This window comes from Prunus avium, chromosome 6 (genome assembly GCF_965620075.1).
Source record: "Prunus avium chromosome 6, drPruAviu1.hap1.1, whole genome shotgun sequence".
Taxonomy (NCBI): domain Eukaryota; kingdom Viridiplantae; phylum Streptophyta; class Magnoliopsida; order Rosales; family Rosaceae; genus Prunus; species Prunus avium.
Window position 1 is genome coordinate 30,570,008 of NC_142289.1, and position 23,078 is coordinate 30,593,085.

The 23,078-nt window shown below is 36.3% G+C and overlaps 1 protein-coding gene, 1 long non-coding RNA gene and 1 pseudogene across 4 annotated transcripts; 1 reads left to right on the top strand and 2 right to left on the bottom strand.

Moving 5' to 3' along the window:
* Window positions 1-3,398: 3,398 nt before the first annotated feature.
* Window positions 3,399-9,332, bottom strand: LOC110755336 (putative RNA 3'-terminal phosphate cyclase-like protein; annotated as a pseudogene). The gene is made up of 7 exons (XR_015836485.1): window positions 8,969-9,332; window positions 8,728-8,877; window positions 8,037-8,219; window positions 7,790-7,959; window positions 7,441-7,654; window positions 5,961-6,185; window positions 3,399-3,875 (listed from the first exon to the last, which is right to left on the bottom strand). The product of XR_015836485.1 is annotated as a putative RNA 3'-terminal phosphate cyclase-like protein (transcript).
* Window positions 9,333-10,245: 913 nt separating this feature from the next.
* On the top strand, window positions 10,246-13,067 carry LOC148294022 (uncharacterized). The gene is made up of 3 exons (XR_015836444.1): window positions 10,246-10,531; window positions 10,663-11,317; window positions 11,565-13,067. It is a non-coding gene; the product is annotated as an uncharacterized LOC148294022 (long non-coding RNA).
* A 2,741-nt stretch (window positions 13,068-15,808) lies between these two features.
* Window positions 15,809-19,651, bottom strand: LOC110755258 (uncharacterized). Of its 2 annotated transcripts, none has more exons than XM_021956434.2 (9): window positions 19,102-19,651; window positions 18,969-19,006; window positions 18,664-18,772; window positions 18,541-18,564; window positions 18,382-18,450; window positions 17,383-17,418; window positions 17,207-17,297; window positions 17,046-17,106; window positions 15,809-16,375 (listed from the first exon to the last, which is right to left on the bottom strand). In XM_021956434.2, the coding sequence occupies exons 1-9, from the start codon at window positions 19,246-19,248 to the stop codon at window positions 16,105-16,107; spliced, it is 846 nt and encodes a 281-aa protein (XP_021812126.1). In that variant the 5' UTR covers window positions 19,249-19,651; the 3' UTR covers window positions 15,809-16,104. The 2 variants fall into 2 exon arrangements, with proteins under 2 accessions (XP_021812126.1, XP_021812125.1); XM_021956433.2 differs by having other exon boundaries at window positions 17,374-17,418; window positions 19,102-19,648.
* Between the last annotated feature and the right edge of the window lie 3,427 nt (window positions 19,652-23,078).

The window sequence follows — 23,078 nt, forward strand, 5'->3', positions numbered from 1 at the left end:
CCCCACATTATCTTACTTGCAATGCCTTGTAAATCAAACAAGCAAATGGCTTGATCCAAAGGGTATGATCTGGTTGGCAACATGGAGAGCACAATTCTAGTGTTAATTTTGTAGTGGCTCTGCTAATGAGTTTGAACCCCTGATAAGCCTACAGGGTGAGCACTATGCTTGCAATTTCCAAACCAAAAAGGCATGTAGTGGAGCTTCCCATCCATTCAGGTTACAAATTTAAGCTACCATTTTGGACCAAAACTGAGTTCATTATTGAAAGGTTAATAATAATTTTACAATGGATAAGAAGATAAATTTATATATTAACAGGCACACAACTAGGTTTATATAAAGAAGGTAATTTAAGGTTGTCTCTTTTAAAAGTTGTGTTTGGATTGGATATATTGCAGGCAAATTGCATCAAAGTGATTCTAAAGCTTCATAAAGAACTAACGAATTTCTTTTGAAGGCAGTTGAGGGAATTTTGTGTTTGGTAAAAGGCAAAATAAGGATACTACAAACATATACCTTGTTAACTAACAACAGTCATTCGTACCAAAAAAGAATTTTCTACATTCATCCTTATATCACAAGAAATTGACTGCTTAGGAAGCCTCTAGTACACAATCTTAATTAATTATTGGTTCGGTTTTCTTGTTAAATTTGCTAACTTGAACTTATTCGAATTTACCAACGGGGTCTAGTCCGGTGAAAAAACAGAAAAACTTATATGAATCGGAGTTCAAATCAAATCAATTTGATACACTAAACGTAAGCACAGGATTTTCATATTATAATAAGGGGGTTACATCAAGTAAAATTAAGCTCGAATTGCCTTGATTTAGTTTGAATCAATTGGATACATCACTAACACAAAGTCATTGGGGCCTTAAGTCACAAGTTGTGGGGTCCTAACGGCTAATACCTGTCGGAATGAAACCCTAGAAAATTATGGATGCCAACTTTGTTTAAGCGTGTGGGTCCCATCAACACAAAGAAAATTTAAAGATTAAAATATGGGTCATAGGTATCCTTCTTTTAGTCTTTAGGTGGGTCGTCAATTCCATCTCAAATCATATCATGTTTTTTTTTCTGCAGATCTTGGGAATCCCAAGCGGTCGTTATACAAAAAGTTAAAGGCTTAAACTAAGTTCATATTATATTATTATTATTATTATTATTATTATTATGTGTGTGTGACATTAATTTAATTAATTAATTTACATCATAGACTTTATTGTTTATTTGCTAATATAGGCCTGGGGTGCCTTTATTTTAGTCCCAGGTTAAAGCTTGTCACCAAAATTCTAGGGATTTACAGCTCCAAATTTAGGGTTAAGTGACTATATTCCTTCTTTTCATTTGGCTTATCTAGTTTGAAATAGGGTAATTTATTGAAAAAAAAAGCAGAAAACCTCCTACCAATCAATCCAACTAATGTTTTTATTGCTCTACCCTATCGATCAATCAAAAGCTACTCTATATGATGACGAACTCAACCACTAACATTAGGGTGAGCTGAGCCGTATAGGAAGGAATGTGTTGTGACAAGAATGGGTTAGGACTAAGATTGGTTCTTTGGAATTTTTTTCTAATTTGAGGTGCGTTGGAGCACACTGTAGTCACGTCTTGGTCTCTACTGATTGTACATGCAACGAACGCTTCGTAATAAGTTGAACAGTCTAACATGTCATGTTATTAAACTGTTAATCGATAATTATTCATCATTTGAAAGTTACCAAATTGCATGTTGCATAACAAATCAAAACTCCATGATATGATAGTATATGAGACTATCTCATAAGAAAATAGAAAAGATATGCTCAATATAGTCAAATATTTTTCAAAAGTATTGTGTGCAGGTATACATAAAGTTGTACGACTTGGAAATACTTTTAATACAATAAGAATTTTGAGTGCTCAATTACTTTATGAAAGAAAGGTGTAGAATTTTGGGTGCAATTTTTTTAAAATAAAATAAAATAAATTTGCAAATATCTATCTAAACAGTCCGTGATCTAAACGCGTTTTTGAGGTCTCGAAATCTGATAATATGACGGCCCGTTTGTCTTCTTCTCTTGCTCTTTTACTTGCATGTGAAGGAGAGCCCGCTCCGATTCGCAGTTAGAGTTTACTTGGATTGTGCCACGTGGCCCAATATGGTTTCTAAATTCTCAGGGAGAAAAGATGTCTGTTTGTGCATTGGGATTTGTGGAGCCCATGCATGTCCATACATACATAACATACTCCATAGATCATGTCCATAGCTTAAAATGCTCACGAGGCCTTTTAAAATCTGACCTCTTTTTATATTGCAGGTGAAATCTGATCCAAGATACACTTCTCCATCACATATATTGGTTACGTTACGCAAGGGTCAATTCGAAAAATGAGCTGTGTTAAGAACAGTCGTTCACGCGTTATAAAAACAATATCATATTATAATTATAAGATTTTCATATAAAAATATGTGAAAATAAAAAACTTACACGCTCAGTTGTTTTTATGCCGCTTTAGACTTCATTTATTTCTAGCAAGCGAAATCCTGAAATTTGCACTAGAATATCATTTGGTGAGCAAATTTGATAAAAATTATGGATCAAAGTCTCAGTATTTGCATGTTGGCAATGAATAGCTGTAATTTGACATAGACAAAGTTCAAGCGAACAAGACTTCAAGTCGGTTTGAATATAAAGCAAAAGAAACCACTTGATTCTGAAAATATGCTAGTGTTGCTTACAAGTCCAATTTTTCTGTAACCAAATTCCCTGCGCCCCCTGTTTCCTCTTTCGTTTTGTGACATGTGGCAAACAACTTGACACTAATTTAACTCTGTTATCTCTCTTCAGCCCTTTTTTTTAAAATTAAAATATATTAAAATTCAATAAAACACGTTTGCACGCCTCTTGATCTTCAGCCCCTGCATCTTCTATGCCGGCTGCTTCTCCATTGTGCAAAACTCTTTTGGCGTGCTCACAATGGAATTCTTAGCATGTTGTTGAATATGATTGAATCTTATTGGTACTAAAATTTTGTAAACGGTGGAGGAAATTATTTTTTGAAGTGGGCTCGACTTATTTTTCAAAGATATCAGCATGGAGATGTAGAGGATGTCTTGCTTTTGTAGTTGAAGTTACGCCGTCATCAAGTATTGAAATTCAACAAAAAGATCCTCACTTTAGGTAAATTTTAGATGATTGAACCAAATGCAGGGGCAGAGAAGATGTAGGGGTTGAAGATGAAGAGGCGTGCAAATTGTTTTATTGTATTTTAATACATTTTAATTATAAAAAAAGGGTTGAAGTGAGTTAATAGAATTAAGGTAGTGTTAAGTTGTTTGCCCCACGTCACGAAAGTAAAGAGGAAACAAGAGGCGTAGGGGATTTGGTAACAAGAAAATTGGACTCTGCTTACAACAACATATCAGATAAATCACCATCGGCATAAAATAACGACATCACAAGTTAAAAGAAACATAAACATATGTGGATATAACTGTTCTAGTTCTACAAGCTCTTTTATGTCTGTTCCTTTTTTATTTATTTATGGAATTATACAAGCTCTTTTCAAACTCACTGGTATTCTCAAAATTCAGGTGCTTCCCTTATGCTCACTCTGCTCTACGCAATTTTACATTGAGAGGAACTTCTTAGTAGGACTGAACCTTCTCAGCTGCTCTGCGCGGTGGTCTTCCGACTGAAGATCGCCTTGGGGCACATTAATCTTCTTTCTCTTCTTTACTAGTAGATGAAATCAATGGAGTGGGGCCACTATTATGCATTGGATTGTCTGGTGTTCGACTGACTGGAAATTTGACATCCTCTATCTCAAATAAGTTCTCTGTCTGCGACCTAAACCTAGCAGATTGCCTCCTCAAACACTGCCTGAACAAAGAAAAACATGCATTAATGGGAAGCGTATGCAATAACTTGGCACATAAATTACAGTTATCAGATATGGGGAAACATCATGCTATTACTTGTTAGATGACTGACATAATAATTAAATACTCAAAGTCTTGGAGTTATGTGGCTCAATAGAAGCCATGGATATGGAGATAATCCTACATAAGCAAGGTGATAATTCGTACCAAAAAAAGAAAAAGAAAAGAAGGGTGATAACACAATCTTCAACATATATATATATATATATATATATACTTACATTGAGGGATCCCTCGAATAAGCTGATTTGAGGAACACCCTTGTAAGGCCCACTCCGCATTGTATTCCACTAATCCAAATCGTCTATTTTTTAAATAATCATTCAAAGATCATCTCTACAAAAAATCACTTGAATCCAATATCATTTGACCACTCAATTGAGTTTTGGAAATTTTAGTACTTTCTTGAAGCACAATGTTAATTGATTTTGTAGGACACAATTGGATGTCGAAACAGTTTCTGATTTGTCTAATTCTTTGCAAGGATGATCTATGAATATAAACTTAAAAAATAGATGGTTTGGATCGTTGAAATTTTTTTTGTAGGGTACCCTAAAGGGTGTCCCTTATTTGAGGGATCCCTCAATAGAAGGGGACTATATATATATAAGTTGGTTGATCCGCTACTACTAAAACGATATTCTTTTGTGATAAAACCCTATGCCTAAGTTGGCCCAAGGTGGCTAAGTTGGGGACCATACCAGTGCTGGATCGAGATTAGTACCAATCCCATATTTTTTCGTTGCTTTATAAGTGGTACCAGAACTGACAGTTCGACTAAGACACACATAATGTGATAATCTTTTAAGGTTGAAAAGACACATGGTGAAAGAGGAGACTTAGTGGATCTCTTGATCCAATAGGTGGAGCAGCTTGAATAAGTCCTAGGGGTGGTTAAAATCCCTAGCTACGTGGTGCAAGCTCATGAAAAAATTATGGTTAGGAGGTAGAGTTGCAAGGATCAATGCACGTCATTGGCTGATTGGTCCACGAATGCCATGGAGGGTGAGCAGCATGTGTGGAGATTGTTGGGGTTATGTGGCTCGATACATCCGCCAAGGCTTGAACTAACACTGTGTTAGACCTAGGCAGCTAAGTTGAGGAATTATCAGTGACAGATCGAGATTTAGTGGTCTCAAGTTGGTATGTTGCTAAACACAAAAGTATATCAAACATTAAATCCAGCAAAAGCGCATTGTGAAATACATGATGCAGGACTATCTAAAAATCTAAACAGGGAATTAAAACAAAACCTAGTAAGAATAGGAAAACAAAATAAGTAACTACTAATTTAAAGGAACTAGAACCCTAGCCCAATTGACTTACGGGCCTAACTAATCTTAGAGAGCTATGTAGATGCTCTTGCATCAAACTCCCCTGGTTGGAAAAGACTTGTCCTCGAGTCTAAACCGTTATCATCGAAGACTCCATGAGAGGCTTGAAACTGAATTCTTCCTTTCCAAACAAGGAGGTATTTTGAATATATGGTCCACCAATATGTTGATAGCTCCTTACTGTCATGGATAAGGGGAGTTCTGTTCACACTCCAGTGGAAATGTCAAAACAGTTTACAGGAGTGCGAATAAACTGCCCCTCTATGTATAGTTATCCTCTTCGACTTCCTAGTCGATGTTTTTTCTCCTTCAACACTTGAAGTACCACCGTACACATGACACCTCGCCAACCATTTTAAGCCTCTAAATCCAAACATTTTCCAAACATGAAAAATCAATACACATCTCAACATTAACCTCTAAATAGGCACCCAAGAAAGCATGTGTATGTTGATTATGTGTTACTAATGTGTACATTAACCTCTATATATATTCGACAAAATCTGAACTAATGTGTTAAAAATTGCAACTCCTACTTCTTAACTGGAGTTTATGTGATTGCTTCAGGGTTACATGGCAAAAGATGTACAAATACATGAAGTTGCAATCTTCCACGATTGATGCATGGGAGGCCTTTTGACAATACTTTAGCATAATGAAACATACTGCTTGATATATAGAAAATCATATACCTTGTATTGTGACTATCACGAAATCTTTCTAGATAGGTTCCTCAAACCACAGCCCACACACTTGAGAATAACAGTACTTGTGGAGGTGCATGGCGTAATGTCAAATTTAACTCTGAGAAAATCATTAATGTTTCTGAGTGTATCTATCCCATAAGGAGAGAGCTTTCCGACCTGATCTTTTGAAACATCTTGGGTACATAATGCACAAAGAAGAAACAACAAACCCTACAAACCCAGATGGCAGCAAACTCACTAGCAGAACATAAACATAAATCATAAAAAGGGGGGAGGTGAGAGGCACCCATATTTAAATAATATATTCTACTCTAACATTTCATTTTTACAGCAATCATAATTCATTTCTTAGAAAGTGTGGTGTGCCAAATCGCCCTGCGTGGAATAAACAATAAAAGACAATTCATATTTTAGTGGTTATGTTTGATTGTTACTATGGAAAAAAATTTGGCTGGTATCCTCACAGCAGCATCTCTTCTATGTCCTCATTTGACAGATTCAGAAGATTTTGGCTAGGATTTCAAAATCTTTTTCATTTGGATATTGCTTTCTCAAGGTTCTTGTTTGTTGTTTAAGATGTTGTTGCATCCGTTTGGCTGGAGTAACAAGTGTCAATTTTAATATTTTCAATCCTATACTTTTTTTCATAGATAGCAAGAGGAAAGACATAGACCATGAATGATGTAGGACACGGGTGAATTGAGTATTTAGGTAGTTTAGCGGAAGCGAAAACAATGGAAAACAAAAAATAGAACAAAAGGGATAGGTCTGGAATCACTCCAGGGCTTTGGCTTCACACCAAGTAGTCTCCAATCCTTGGAAAATAAGCTTTTCTTTATATCTCAACAACTCAACTCCATAATGAATTACATAGACGGGGTATTTATAATAATCTAACCCTAGAGTGAAAAGGAAATTTAAACTTATTCTAGGAAAGAAATCCTAATCCAAATAAAATAGGAAACTTAGAAATCCTAGAAAAACTAAAAATCCTAATGAAATCTGGAAAACTTAGAGAACCTAGGAACTAACAAATAAATTAGGAAACTAATTAATAATTCCCTCTTCCATCTCTTTCGTTTGTAAACCCTAATGGGTTTGACAAAAATGTCCTCATCAATGAACAATGATCATTAATCATTTTAGGTTAACAATAACTCCTTATTGTTGTTATCTTCATTTGACAAATGGGAGTGATTACTGAAATAGAAAAAGTATATCTAGCACATGCCTTAATAAAATCATAAAGGATTTCAGGGGTCTTCCTTAGACTAAAATTTTGCCAAATCTTCCATCTAGGACAACTTTTTCCTTCATTTCATCCATTTCTTGAAATCATTTTCCTGTTTTAGTGCACACTTCCCTAATTACTGTCCTATGGTGTGAAGGTTCTAAAATCAATAAAAATGAGAAAGTACGAGAATTAAGTCAGTAGGGAAGGAGCACAATACGTAAAATAACTAACCTGGAGATTTGAATCTACCACTCCGCCCTGCCCAATCTTCCCAAGCAGAACAGAAGCAATTTTCAAACCAACATCCTTTGGAGGCACCAGCTCTTTCTTCTCAGAGTCAACTTCAGATATTTGTTCCCTTCGTGCATGAGAAATAGTTGTATAAGCAGAGATATAGCAGCCAGAGGTTGTTTCCACAACTATTGACATTCCATAACCATGTGACCTGCCATAAAGTCACTGTTGTCTATATGAGTGGAAGTGTACATAAATAGCATAAACCTCAAAAAAAACATTCACAATTCCATCAAATACATCCTGACATTAGAGAAATATAAAAATATCCGGATGGAAAACATACTCTCCAGCTTGTGGGCCAACTCTATGGTCAGTAAATATGTGAACATCTGGAAGGAAGGGATGAAAGACTGCGAGCTGCATGTACCATTGTATTTTCAAAGTGCACGGACACTCTCGTTGAGAATGTAACACCTCTAATCCTCTTAACCAACCCCTCATCAGTCCAGGTTACTCCCTGTAGAGCAAAGCATATAAAACAAAACCCAACAAAATGAAGAAAAAAAGACTATCCCATAAGTCTCAAAAACTCAGAGTCAGACTTTGAACAACTGGGATTGCCACAACGACTTCACCACCACCTTTAGGAGCGCATCCATGACTCTTTATTTCCAGCTCCAATCCTTCTGAGGGAACTCCAAAGCGTTTTAAAATGGGAAAGGTAGTAGACCGGAAGGTATCAATAGATGGGTCCTTGGAATCATTTGTAAGTCCTGAAAGAACAAAATGCAAGTGACTTCCCCCTGTTGACCGTGTTGACTAGAAAATAAATAGGTAAATAATTGAAAATTTGTGCTGTTGGAAGAGTGTTTATGGTTATATAAAAGAACCATGATCTTAAAGCAAGAAGACATTGTCAAACTCCTGTTCTTCACTTAGACCCAAAGCAATATGAACTCAAACGCACCTTAAAAATAAAAAATAAAAATAAAAATAAAAATACATCTATGCTAGAACTAAATAGTTGGGTTTGTAAAATTGTAAGTGTTCAAGAAATTAGTTAGCCAGAACCGATTGTTAAAATCCCATTTACATTGTAAAATTGTAAGTGTTCAAACAAACTGATTGCTAAAAAAACAAACAAACTGAATTCTTAATATTACCAAAACTCTGTCATTACCAAGTGCCAAAATTTAGAACTAGTTACAATTATGCAGTTTTCAAAGTCATAGCAACGTTTAAGCAACACGGTTCAGAATTAGCAGTGAAAAAGGTAGCTACCTTTAAGCGTAATGGTAATGGGTTTCTAGGCAAAGAGGCCAAGCAAAATCAAGGGTTCCAAGAAATACCCAATAGACCGCTTAACACCACAGTCGTCTTCCAGTTTCGACCCAACCATCACCATCCCTGGCTTGAACTTCAATCCATTGCCTACCCAAACACACAGAACAAAAACACAACTCAGAACTATATATATATAGGTATGAAAAAAAATTAGTGTTTGGGGAGGGTAACTGCGTACCAGTGTCGTTGATTTCGAAAGAACAACCATGGCAGACCAAAGCGAGCAACTTGAGGAGGGAGACCTCGTACTTGCGGAGACCGGGCCATGGCTCGTTGTTTCGTATTTCGTGAATTTGAATGGGCGTGAAGGTGAGTGTAGACAATACAAGCTGTTGTCTTAGGTTTTGGCTTCCAAATAGCTTCTTGTACCTCGTTTTCTCTATTTTGCTCCTTCTCTGCTCTCTGCTCTCTGCTCTCTGCAGTCCTCTTTTGTGCTGTTGTCTAGAAACAAAATTAGAAGCAGAGCAATTGCGGCTCCGGTATATTTTGATCCGCAGTTTTCGTTTGAGATTTATATTTGTACCCACAAATTCACTTAACATACCTACAAAACTTTGTTTAAGGATTCGTTACGTACTTCTAATTTCGACTGTTGGATTGCATCTAAGTGATTACCAATACATTTAATTGAATGCAATGCAACGACTAAGATTATAAGTATGTAATCAATCCTTAACATAAAAAACTTAATTGGAGAATCTCCCAAAATTTATAAAGCCGACTTTATATAGTTACTTTTGCAAAGGGAAATCTCCCAAAATTTATAAAGTTGAATTTATATAGTTACTTTTGCAAGGGAATGGAGTTCAAAAGCTCTATATTCTAATTAAATCACCCAGACTAGTAAAGTGGGCTTGTAACTAAGCAGGTCATTAAAGTGACTGACTTTTTGAGCTAAGCCTGGTCAAGTGAGATGTGAACGCTTCCCTCAAACATCGAGTTAGTAGGACCCCCCAATTGAAACAGGTGTCGCAAACGCAAAACTCAATTGTTTGATTGGAGAGCATTTGCAATGGGCTCTCTAAACCACCTCTTTAGACAAATTTTAGGAAGGAATTGAAAAAATGCAAATCCAACCATGCTCCATATTCATCTCCTAAAATAGGGACCTCTAGAAGCTCTTAAATTTGAGAGAGAGATGACAGGTTTTGTTGTTACTTTATTTTTCAGTTGATTTTTTAATATTTTAATTAATTTAAAATAAAATAAAAAGTTAAATGTTTAATTTTAGGTTGGTGAGGTTTTTATTTTATATTTCTTAAAATTACGAGTTTACCGTTAATTTGGATAGAATTTAAAAAATTTGGCGGTAGACCCTTAATTGACGATTTTTAAACAATTGAAATCTTTAATTTACCCAAAAAATTGTTAAGTAGTTAAATTGACAATATGCAAATAATTTAGGGGCAAAACCACAGAAAAACGTAAAAACGGATTGGATGTGTACCCGCCAAAAAGACTCTGAATGAAGTCGCCCTTTCGTGTCCTTCCTTCTCCAAAAATGAAAAAGCATGGAAAATTCACAGGGCACAGAGAGGAGAGAGCGAGAGAGACGCAATGCCTGAACGAGACGAGAGAGACTCTCTCTCTAAAGCCGGGATATTTTCTTTTAATTCTGTGAGGAAACGAGAAATACGACAAGTACGACTTGGAGAAGCAGCCCGACCTCAACCCTTACGGCGACGATGCCTTCGCTCGTCGCTACGTTGGCGTCAACGGAAAAATTTAAGCTGCTCTTCAGGTTTGTTTGAATCTCGTCTGATCTTCTTTCCATTGTTTCTGTTTGGTTGCCGAGAAAATGTAGCAACGGAGAGACAGGGGAAACGGAAAGATTTCAGTGCCTGGTGTTTGATTGTGTGCTGAAATGTGCAGAAAGCCGAGATGGGTGAGTAATCGGGTTGTGGCGGTTGCAACGAATGTGGAGATTGGACGGACCAAAGCTTGATTGGTGGAGGAAGTTCCTAACCTGCCGAAATTGGCTCAAGAAAAGGTTTATCAAATCATCTGTTTTTTTTAAATTTTTTTAAATTTATGTATTTTTAATAAGCTTTTGGCATATATATGTATATTTGACCCATGATAGAATATCATATTTAAGTGGCCGCCTAATTTAAGTGAATGGGGATCGAGAATCCATGGATGAATACGTTAGTTGTACCTAACATCTGATTTTTCATAAGATTTGAAAACAAGCAGTTGCAGCTCATATAGTTTAGCTGTCAAGATTGTGTTATTGGATTGCGTTTGTGCGTGTGCTGCGTTGTGCTTAATAAAAATTGTTGGGAGCAGTCCTATCAGTCACTTATCAAAGCTATAGTTGTTTAATCATGGAAAAGGGAATCAAGCTTTTGAGAAAGATGTTTAACCATTGTTGCAAATGCAATCGGAGCCTGCAAGCATGTTTGCAATTGTAAATGTATTTATGTATGTTAAGTATGTTGGAGAACCCAGCAGCCATGCTTGCACATGTGTAGTTGGTGCCCGGGGATCAAATTCTAGTAGGAGAGTGCTGCTAACAGCAAATCAGGTCAGTGCGGCATTTATTTATCATTTCTGTTATCGTATCTTGAGCGGGAGTAGAAATTCATAAACAGTCAAATTTATAGAGAACATGCACTTCAACTTTGATGACTGAACTTGTTAGCATTAGAAAATTTAATGGTGCATAGTTCTTTGGGTAATATATTCATTTTCCATTTATTGTGATAACTATAGCTAGAGTTGAGTTAGGCAATGAATCTGGCCTTCTTCATATTCTTCTACTTGTGCTACAGAACATATCTGCTCAGCTTCAAATTCCAGAGCCCAATGACAATGAACTTTAGGTAATTAGAAAAACTCATCATTACCACCTGGGTGGGATTCAAATACTGGTTTTAGTAGCGTTCTTACTGCGCTTTTTTCTTGCATATGAGACAACAACACCTGACATGGAAAGAAAGTGAGACTGCTTCACCTGAAACTGTTGAAGTAGTCAAAGAAGAGGCAAGTTCTTCTGGTAGTGTCTTAATATCATAGGATGATCAGTCAAGCAGCGATCATAATGTCAATGAACTGCATGGGGCACAAGCTGATCTGTTTAAACCTATGACCTGTGAAGGCAACCCAAATTTCTGATGGGGATCAAATGATATGGGAAAACACGGGTAGTTTCACCAAGGAATGTCAAGTTTCTGAAGAGATCCAGAGCTACAGTTCTGTGAAGGTTGCAGATGTCAGTCCAAAGGTCCAAAGTTCTAGTGCATCTGATTTGAAAAGGTCTGATGCTGTGTCTGACTCTAGATTTAAAAACCAAGCAAAAGATGATGGTAGTAGATTTAACACAAAGAGTAGGAACCCACATGTGGAAGATGCACAAATGCTGGCTTTAGGTGGAAGGATAATAGATGAAACGAATGATGTTGACCTGAGCAGTTCAGGTCCAGAAAATTGTCAACTGGTGATAACTGATTGTGGAAACGAAAAACCCGAACAGCTAGACCTTCCAAATTCCTGCTATGTTGGAGGACAGGTTTTCCAGGAAAATAAATTGCACTTAAATGATTGTGTTTCAGTTTTTTCCCTGAAGAATCCCAGCAGAAAAATGTTCTTCAATTTGTTGATTCAAAAGAACCAGAAGGAACTGGTGCCTGCAGAAGTGAATCAGAAATTTCCAGAACCCTTTCCCTAATACCACATGGTATGCTAGATTTCAGTTCTAATGTCGCAGAAATAGTGGAGTCCCAGAATGTGGATAATACTGCATCAGTATCTGAAAACTGGTTGAGAGTTACAACCTGGACTCATAGTCAAGGAATGACTTTCAGCTTCATTGACAAGGCTGTTCTTTGAAATTGGATAGTGTGGGAGATTTCATGTCCAAGCTAAACGTGAAAGTGCAAGTTGAGGGTGGCTCTGCGATAAAAGACGTAATTGAGCCCAAAGATTTCAGAACCAAAGATTGCAACTCAGCTGTTAAAAGTTGGTCTGGTGTCCCTCAGTTACAGACTGAAGATGACAAAAGCTATTGCCAGAAAGATACTACCGTAGAGCAGAATAATTTGAAGAGTGATAAAATCAATCTCAGTTGAGAAATTGGTGTCATACGAGAGTAGCAGGATATTAATCCCGGATCTTGATTGAATGGAACCTTGCTTGCAAACAACGTTTCCTGCAAGGTATTTGGGGAAACTGTTCATGAGGTTGGTTTAGATGACTGTGATGCCTGTGGAATTGAATCAAAGAGTTTCAAAGTAGCAGCAGCAATGCATGATGGCAATCTTTGGTTCCGGTATGCATTCCTTTCTACCTGGTACGGTGCCCACTTTGTGTTATCTTAATTTGGTTTATGGTTTAATCTTGGTTTTTGTTTGATTTGTTCTGTTGTTAATCTGGGCTTTTTACAACTTAGTTTAAATTGGAAATGATCTTCTTGAGCCATTCACAGATGGGATGCTCGGCTCAGTCAATCCAAGAGGGATCATCTTTTATAATAACCTTATAGACCATCTTCTAAGCAAAGGTAGCTGTGCATACATGAGCACTCGATTTACTAAGTAGTAAGTTAGTAGCCAAATTAAACTAATTTTAGTCATCTAAGTCTGCTACCATGCAGGAATAGAGCCATTTGTGACACTTCACCACAATGACCTGCCCCAAGTACTAGAACAAAGATATGGGGGTTGGCTCAGTCCGCTATTAAGGTACGAGTAAAACTATTTGCACAACATCTACTAATTAGATTCATATATCAGTGATCCGTAAATGTGGTTCAAATAGCAATATTCATTACGGCATTCTCTGCTATGATAAGTGATATAATTATGGAAGTTGCAGTGATCATCTTTTATAATAAACTTATAGACCATCCTCTAAGCAAAGGTAGGAAAGAAGCAAAGAAAACCAAACGAACATAGGAGAAAAGTAAATGGAAGTCTAATCTCTGTCACATAGTTTACTACAGAATAAAGGATGTACATTTCGCCTGTTCATGAAAAAATTACATCTAAACTTACAGCCAGTTACACTTGTACAATATATCTATTTAATCAGCCATGATTTCCTCCATAAAGGAATTGTAAGTCTGATCCATAAATGAATCGGACCAGTTGCTGTTTTGTTCTAATGGTTGGCTGACCACATTATAAACATCATCGAGCTCTGCAAAGGTTGACAAGGGCTCTGCATCTTCTGCCAATAGTTCATCGACTTCGAAGAATAAATTCGGATCATCATGATCATATGCATTCATATTATGTTGCCCTATTAATCCCGCTAGTTCATCGCTATTATACTCAAAATTACTCAGATTGCTGGTGGCTGCTTCCACTGGTCCGTCCATTTGATTAACACAAGGCTCTTCTTGGCTTTCAGCAATCTGAGGCAGTTGCTGCGAGTGTAACAATGGCAGTTCACGGTCTAGTTCTGCAAAGATTTCATCAATGTCGAAGCTTTTATAATTGGTGTCGATCAAATATTCTTGATCATAAGTGGTACTGTCATTGATCATCAACTGATTCTTCTCATCATTCATCATTTGCGGCCCCAATGAATTTTCAGTTTTCATCTCCTTTGTAGATTGATCTCTTTTCATCTTCTTGTTTGATTGATCTTGAGACGAGCACTTCCTCTTTTTCCCAGACTTGTCCATATTGCCCTTCCTTCTCAGCCGACAAATCACAACGTCAAAATCATAGCAATTACTACTTGTGCCGTTCTTGCAAGCCTTTTTGAAAAGGCTATATTCATCCAAAAGCCACACGGCGTGGTCCTCCGAAGTATTCCCGTTCTCGTACCGGAATTTCCGTTTTCTCCCAATAACATCAAGATTAGATTTTCCATTAATCTCATCCACCTCATCCTTAACATTTTGGTAGGTTTCGGTTTCGCTCCAAGTACCGCGGCCAGTCTTGCGTTGGATGCGCAAACCGTTTCTCTGGAGCTCCGAAACGAAGTACAAGTCTTGATCCTTAAGTTGATCTCCTCCGTAATCTCTCCAAATTTCTGAGGGTTCTCGTTTGTTGCCGAAGAGGTTGCACTTGTGGATAACCTTGTTGTATTGCGGCATCGAGGTCAGAGGCCTTTTCTCCACCACCATCTTGTAGAGAAAGGAGCCGATGATTTCTCGGTCCGTGGGGCGGAACCGGAAGCCGAGCAGCTGTGTCACGCCGGAATTAGCCATGAGAGAGAGAGAGTTAGAGAAAAGACCTTCACCACACAATCTTGTCGAATGACACCGATTTACCGTAACGAATTCCCCGAAAACCTGAAAAGGGTTGTCAAAGAATCGGATTTCCCAGCGCTGGACGTGTTCATATGCACTGCTGATCCGTGCAAAGAACCACACACAATCTTGATTTAACTTTTGCCCAAAGGAGGAAGACTGTGTTCTTGTTCAAGTGAAGTGCGCAAGAGTGTATATTTATAAGCCAAGAGTTACTTGGAAACAAAGAAAGCCGTAGGAGAGAGAGTTTTCCTTATTGATTTTAATTTTGGTCAAAGATTTGGTCAAACCACGAAGAAAGCCATTGCCTTTTACCTTTTTTTTGGTCAATCCATTGCCGTTGGATCCAACGGATGGGTGCTGTTCTTATGATACCTTAATTTTAATTTTTGGCGTTTTTGCATGCTCATTGCGTAGAGTTGCCTTTTGTTTTGTTTTTTTTTTCTTCATTACTTTTTTTTTAAAAAAATAAAAATTTATTTTAACGTTGGTTGATATGGAAGTCCTGAGGCTTAGATCGAATCCACATCTAAACTCAAAAGTCGAGCGACCAAGTCCAAGTCAGAAGGTCTCAAATACGAGTTTTGATAACTGGCCTGCAATGTATGTGTGGTAAAATATTTTTTCAAAAATTGTGTGCAGGTATAAATAAAGTTGTACAATACTTTAATACAATAGAATTTTGAGTGCTCAATTACTTTATGAAAGAAAGGTGTAGAATTTTGGGTGCATTTTTTTAATATTAATTATAAGATTTTCATATAAAATTTTCATAGTAACAGTAGATGTCACTTCTTTTATACAAAAACCAATAAATGATAATAAAAGCTTTTTTTCCCATTAGAATAAAATAACGACATCACAATGAACAACACCACAAGTTTATTTTTTTTAGAATACAAGCGATAGTCTAAACTACAAGAGGGAGGAGGGTTTCTCACACACACTATCATGATGCCATGTGGGTTTGAACCTGAGACCATTGATAAGTTAAAAGATACATAAAGATGAGGATATATTGGTCTAGCACTTTTATATTTGTTATTTTTTTGAATTATACAAGCTCTTTTCAACTCACTGGTATTCTCAAAATTCAGATGCTGCTCTTCTGCTCACTCTGCTCTACGCAATTTTACATTGAGAGGAACTTCTTTGTAGGAATGAACCTTCTCAGCTGCTTTGCGCGGTGGTCTTCCAACTGAAGATCTCCTTGGGGCACAGTTTTCTTTCTCTTCTTTACTGGTAGATGAAATCAATGGAGTGGGACCACTATTATGCATTGGATTGTCTGGTGTGCGACTGACTGGAAATTTGACATCCTCTATCTCAAATAAGTTCTCTGTCTGGGACCTAAACCTAGCAGATTGCCTCCTCAAACACCGCCTGAACAAAGAAAAACATGCATTAATGGGAAGCGTATGTAATAACTTGGCACATATTACATATGACAATTTGACAAACATCATGCTATTACTTATTAGATGACTAACATAATAATTAGTACTCAAAGTGTTGGAGTTATGTGGCTCGATAGACGCCATGGATATGGAGATAATCCTACATAAGAAGGTGATAATTCAGACCAAAAAAAGAAAAAGAAAAGAAGGGTGATAAATCTACAACGTATATAAGTTGGGTGGTCCACTACTACTAACACGACATTTTTTTGTGATAAAAACCCTACGGTGGCTAAGTTGGGGACCATACCAGTGCTGGATCGAGATTAGTAACAATCCCATGTTGTTTCGTTGCTCTATAAGTGGTACCAGAGCCGACAGTTCGGTTAAGACACACATAATGTGATAATCTTTTAAGGTGGAAAAGACACATGGTGAGAGAGGAGACTTAGTGGAACTCTTGATCCAATAGGTGGAGCAGCTTGAAGAAAAGTCCTAGGGGTGGTTAAAATTCCTAGCAAAAGTGCATCCTGAAATACATGATGCGGGACTATCTAGAGGGATGTAGACTGTAGTACAGATAGGCTAATGGCATTTGAAGTGTCCATATCTTAGTCCTTATTCAGAAATACTTGATGCAGGACTCGGGAACTAACCTTTTATTTTCAACCTTCTCTTTATTCTCAACCTTTGGGCATGCAGTAGACGGCCCCATTGCTGCAAGAATTCGCAAGCGCAAATGTTAACATGTTTGGTGCAACAGAAAGAGGAAAAGCAAGAAATATTCCAATGAGAAAATTAGATCATCAAAGTTTACATCGACTTCTTGTGACGCGTCTTTTGTTGTCATTACATGGTTCACCATCATTATCAGCTTTATGCAAAGCTGCCTCATCTACTTCCTTGAGCTGGAAAAATAAATGAGGTTAAGTGATAGAAATGTAAGGGCTTTAACTACATACAAATTCATAACTGAATGGTTACCTTAGATACCTGAGACACAGTATTTTGACATTTCTCTGCTTTTCCCTGTAATATGAGGGGTATATTATAAAAGAATCAAACAAAAATATCATTGAATTGAAACTTCTGACTCAAGGCATGACTTCATATAGAATAACAACAGAATCAGATTTACTAAAGCAGAACAGGTCACTGATTGCTGCTCATCCATGCTGCTCAACATTTATGAGAAAAAAGGGAGATTTCAGGAGTGTACATGGAATGATGAGAATACATGCAGAGAAGCCGAAGAAGTTAGTGTAGTGGCTTCTAAATACTGGCATTTACTCTTCTCAACTTCATCATTGTATAGCATATACTACAACATTGTTGCTGGTTATTTTCAGTTTACTTTTCTTCTTTTTTATTATTTATTATTTATTTTTATAGGAACAGTATGCACAGGAAGTTACCAGAAGACAAGGCCTTGTGCTAGAAGTGGAACAACAAGGCTTAACTAACGCTTCTATTAAGTAAGCAAACAATTACTTAAGAAAAAAACAACAGTATAAAGTTATCCATAGAACAGATGCAGAAACACCAAAATAGGCACGGGACAGTTTCCAAGCCTGCTTTTGGGGAATGCTTATTGAAAAAGCAGGAAACAGAGATCAACTCTATCCATCATGATGAATTATACCAAATTAAGCATTTGATAAATATTTCAGAATCAGAAGTGGGAGAATTTCTGATCAGTAATAGTCGCAGCTATTTTTGAGTGCCAACAAACAAGCCGGAGAAGAAAAGGAGTGAGAAGGAGTGAGAAGCAGTTATAAAAGTAAAGCTCAATTATATAAGTAAATTGCCATTAGTTATCCATAAAAACTCAAGAATATATAAGTAAACAGCAGGAAAACTTGCAGTAACAGTTCCAGCAGATATATAGTGTACACAATGTAAAAAATTGGTATTGGTTTTAGTTCCACTGAATTTAAAAGTCAAGATTTCGATTGCATTCCTAATTATATACAATGCTAGATAAGGGCTAACCTCTATTTCTAAATTCTTCGCTTTAAGTAAGGCATCCTTGCAAAGAAGTTCATGCTGTAGTGTTTTTACCTGGTATTGACAAAGAAAGAAGTCTAAGATATTATGAGAAGTGAGGACTTCACAAACAAAGTACCTACATTCGGTTATTGACAAGCGTACCTTTTCTCTTCCTAAATTAAGCTCCTGTAGAATCAATAACAGAGAGTAATTACCAGAGACACTTAGGCACTAAGATTAATGTAGAAAAGTGTTTAGGCACTAAGATTAATGTGAAAAACTCACCGCTAACATCCGGCTGTTTGATTGAGCAAGATTCAAATTTTGTTGCTGCAATTTCTGAAGACTAATCCGCAGTTTCTGCAACTCAGCTCCACTTAATTCAACGATTTTACTGTTTAAATATAATTAAAGGAAAACCCTTCTCCATCTCAGAAAAATTGAGCAACATGCCAAAACCAAGACATACCAAAGAAAAGGGAACAACTTTGAGTGTCATCGTTTCTATCTCAACCTATACTTCAATTTCTCGGGGCACAATCACAGTAACCAAACAGAAAAATAAAAATTGAAGAACAATAGAAGGATACTTCCTTTCCGCGACAAGTCTCATCAAAGTCATTCTTTCCTGTTTCAGAAGTTCACAACACAAAACCCACTAAGAAAATCTAACAAAAAATACGAAAAGAATAAAAATTGAAGAGGACCCAAGTGAGATTTTACCCTCATGAGCTGGTCAATGTAGTCCTTATCAGTAGGACAATCTTCTGGGGGCTTTTCATCTTGGCTAATAGCTTTCGCAGTCTGCAAATTAGTGATGTCGGTTAGCTTCTTCCGCATCATGCCACCCAAAGAAGATCTCTTGGCCATTCTCTCACTTCTTACGTTCGAAACCCTAATTTAACTTCAACAATCACAATTGGGTTTTCAAGAAATGTGGCCCAAACATGAAAAACAGAGATTTCTGGGAGACAACGCACTTCAATTGAGGAGAACCCAGATGGGAATTGGGAAATTAAACAAACAAGCAAGTGAATTGCAGAGGATTAAAAGACCGCAAAGCAGAGTTTTTTTAAAAGCACAAATGGCTGTACTTTTTGAAATCTGGGAGGGAAACTAATCAAATGGCTGAAGAGTAAAGATCGAATAAAACCCTAATTTTATTTCTTTTGTCGCTGTGAAGCAAAAAGGTTGGGTTCTTCTGAGCAAACAGAGAGAGAGAAGAAAGGAAGGGAAAACAAAGAGGAAAGCAAAGCAAAGTGGCAAAGTATGTATGTTCGGAGTAAGGTTCGGTTTCACAACGGCTTTCCGAAGCCAAGGTGAGAAAGCTATCCGAACCTGATTTTGAATATTACAACGACCCTAGCCTTGTTTTTGGGACCAACTACCAATTTTTAGCTACATCAATACTTTTATTTTTGGTCGAAAGCTAATCCCTATAGTTGTAGTTAAAAATAAAAATAAACAAATAACTGTGATTTAAATTTAAACTTCGAGCAACTTACTTGAAGGAAATGTACAATTTTAACCTAATTTCATCAAACTGAAAAATTTACACATAAATGTGAAATTATGATGAAGAAATTGTGCACTGTTTCATCATTGTAGCAGAATCATAATGGCGACTATACACTAAAGTATAACTTCTGTTTGAACAAAAAAAAAAAGGAGTAATAATTTATTTTCTGATAAATTCTTCCTACTATTTCAGGTTTTTGTTATTAGAGATGAAATTTCAAATCCTATTGTGTGCTTCCAAGGCAGGGTCCACTAATGTTTTAATGTTTTGGTTAAAGGGGATTTCAAACTCTTAATTACTTGCTTATTACGGACTCATTCGATCTCTTGGCAAGTTCGAATGATCATTTGAGACATTAAATTCATTTGTCATTGTTTTGATGATGTACAATTTCACCATATTTTTAGAGAGACTAACTTAGTTGCTAATGATTTAGCATAATTAAGTCGTTCCCTTTCTAATTGTCATATTGGGACCACACTCTTCCTTTTGCAGTGCTTGTTCTTTCTAATTGCCGTATTTTTAAGTAGAAAAAAGAAAAGAAAAAAGCTATACACTATCACTTGGACTCTCATTTTTCACATCTCTTGAGATACATCCTTACTAAAACTTAATGAAATCTTGATTAAGGCCGAAAGGCGTTTGTATTTAGTCTCATCTTTCAAAGCTAACCCAATTAAAATTGAATGACATTTTTCTCTCTAATTTAGGGGTTTGAAAGAAAATTCAAAAGCAATTTTAAACTAGGTAGGGGAAGAAGCCATTGTTGCTCTGCATTTGTCTCCAATTACATAATACATTACCAGTATATCCATTACAGAGAAACTTAGTGAGGGAGGAAAGAAGCAAATAAAACCAAACGAACATTCCCTTTGCAAAAACCACTAGAGGCAAGCCACCCAGATATGCTTCAAAACGTCCTGCTTCAGGATCCTGACTCAATACAACTCCAGTTGTTAGCAATTCATAATGTATCGGGGCACTTTCTTCCTGATTCTTTCCTACTCATATGTTCCGTAATATACATGATTTCAACTTGGCGACCCGAATTAGCTGACGGTGCCCTGAAGATTGGCTTGTCTTCTCAAGGTTGAATAGACAAGAGCCAATTCTCTGTCAACACCAAGTGTATGTACATCTTGAAAAAATCACAGCTTTTGTCTTTGACATTCAAGTCGTATTGGATTTGCATAGATACTGCCCCTTTCTTTCTCATTAACAGCTTAACTTAGTTCACGGGGACAGTTGTTTGATAAAACTTATAATAAAAGCATAATTCGTACTACCTTATGATCAAAATAACTAAGAAGGATTTGATGGGCAACTGTACTTCTACTCCCGAAATGCATTCCACAATTCTTAGGCAGTTCAAGTCCTAAAATATGAGTATTAAACGTGAAAATGCCACATTCTTTATCCGGTTAATAACTCTAGAAAAGTAAAAAACTCCAAAGGAGACAATAGAGACTTGGTTAATCTTCTAATAGTAATGGAATAATGCTCTAAACTATCGATAAACAAAAATTGGGGACAAACAATTTGTAAATAAAATCACAGTATCTATGTAAAGAGTACAGCCACACGGCTATACGATTTATAAAAAAAATTACAAAAGTCACAGTATCTTGTTTATTTAAAAAAAATATCAAGAGTATAGCCGACCGGGTGTACTGTTTAACCAAAAAAAAAAAAGGGGACCGCCTAGCGATTAGTGCCCATGTGTCAAAACTAGTATAGCCGCGCGGCTATACTATTTATTTAACAAACCTTATAAGAAAAGGACCCTTCTAGTTTCGTTTGTTTATACTTTACGATATTAATTTCCTTGTTTTCATATATATACTTTCTAGATTAAATTTTTTTAATATAAATTATTTTTATTCAATCATATGCTAAAATTATGTGCATAATACATGAATTTTGTGTGTATTTTGTAAAAACCAAGTGTATTAAACATGAGAAATAAGTACGTACGTATAAAATAAGAGTATTAAACGTGAAAATGTTACATTCTTTGTTCGGGTAATAACTCTGGAAAAGTAAAAAACTCCAAAGGTGACAATCGCGTACAGCCGCACGGCTATACTATTTAAAAAAACAATTACAAAAGTCATAGAGTATAGCCGACCGGCTGTACTAATCACCCAAAAAAAAAAACCCGCCTAGCGCCCGCCTAAAGATTAGTGCCCATGTGTAAAAATTAGTATAGCCGCGCGGCTATACTATTTATTTAAAAACCCTTACAACAAAAGGACCCTTCTAGTTTCGTTTGTTTACTCTATGATATTAATTTCCCTGTTTTCATATTCATACTTTCTAGATTTAAATTTTGTAATATAAATTATTTTTATTCAATCATATGCTAAAATTATGTGTATAACACATGCATTTAGTGTGTATTTTGTGAAAACCAGGTGTATTAAACATGAGAAATAAGTACGTACGTATAAAATGCAAGTATTAAACGTGATAAAGCTACATTCTTTGTCCGGGTAATAACTCTGGAAAAGTAAAAACCTCCAAAGGAGACAATAGAGGCTTGGTTAATCTTCTAATAGCATTGGATAATGCTCTAAACTATCGATAAACAAAACTAGGGGAAAAACAATTTTTAAAAAAAATCACTGTATCTATGTAAAGAGTATAGCCGAACGTCTGTACTATTTCTAAAAAAAAATTACAAAAGTCACAGAGTATAGCCGCTCGGCCGTACTATTTACCAAAAAAAAAAAGCCCGCCTAGCACCCGCCTAGCAATTTGTGCCCATGTGTAAAAACAAGTATAGCCGCCCGGCTATACGGTTTATTCAAAAAACCCTTATAAGAGAAGGACCCTTCTAGTTTCGTTTGTTTATACTTTATGATATTAATTTCCCAGTTTTCAAATATAAACTTTCTGGATTTAAATTTTTCAACATAAATTATTTTTATTCCCTCATGTGCTAAAATTATGTGCATAATACATGAATTTTGTGTGTACTTTGTAAAAATCAAGTGTATTAAACATGAAAAATAGGTACGTACGTATAAAATGCGAGTATTAAATGTGATAATGCTATATTCTTTGTCTGGGTAATAACTCTGGAAAAGTAAAAAACTCCAAAGGGGACAATAGAGACTTGGTTCATCTTCTAATAGTAATGGATAATGCTCTAAACTATCGATAAACAAAAATAGGGGGA

Coding starts and splice junctions, on each gene's coding strand:
- LOC110755258 (XM_021956433.2), bottom strand. CDS start 19,248: ATGGCCAAGAGATCTTCTTTGGGTGGCATGATGCGGAAGAAGCTAACC. Junction 18,773..18,968: donor AGACTTGTCGCGGAAAGGAA/GTATCCTTCTAT, acceptor ATATTTAAACAG/TAAAATCGTTGAATTAAGTG. Junction 17,419..18,381: donor CGAAGAATTTAGAAATAGAG/GTTAGCCCTTAT, acceptor CTCATATTACAG/GGAAAAGCAGAGAAATGTCA.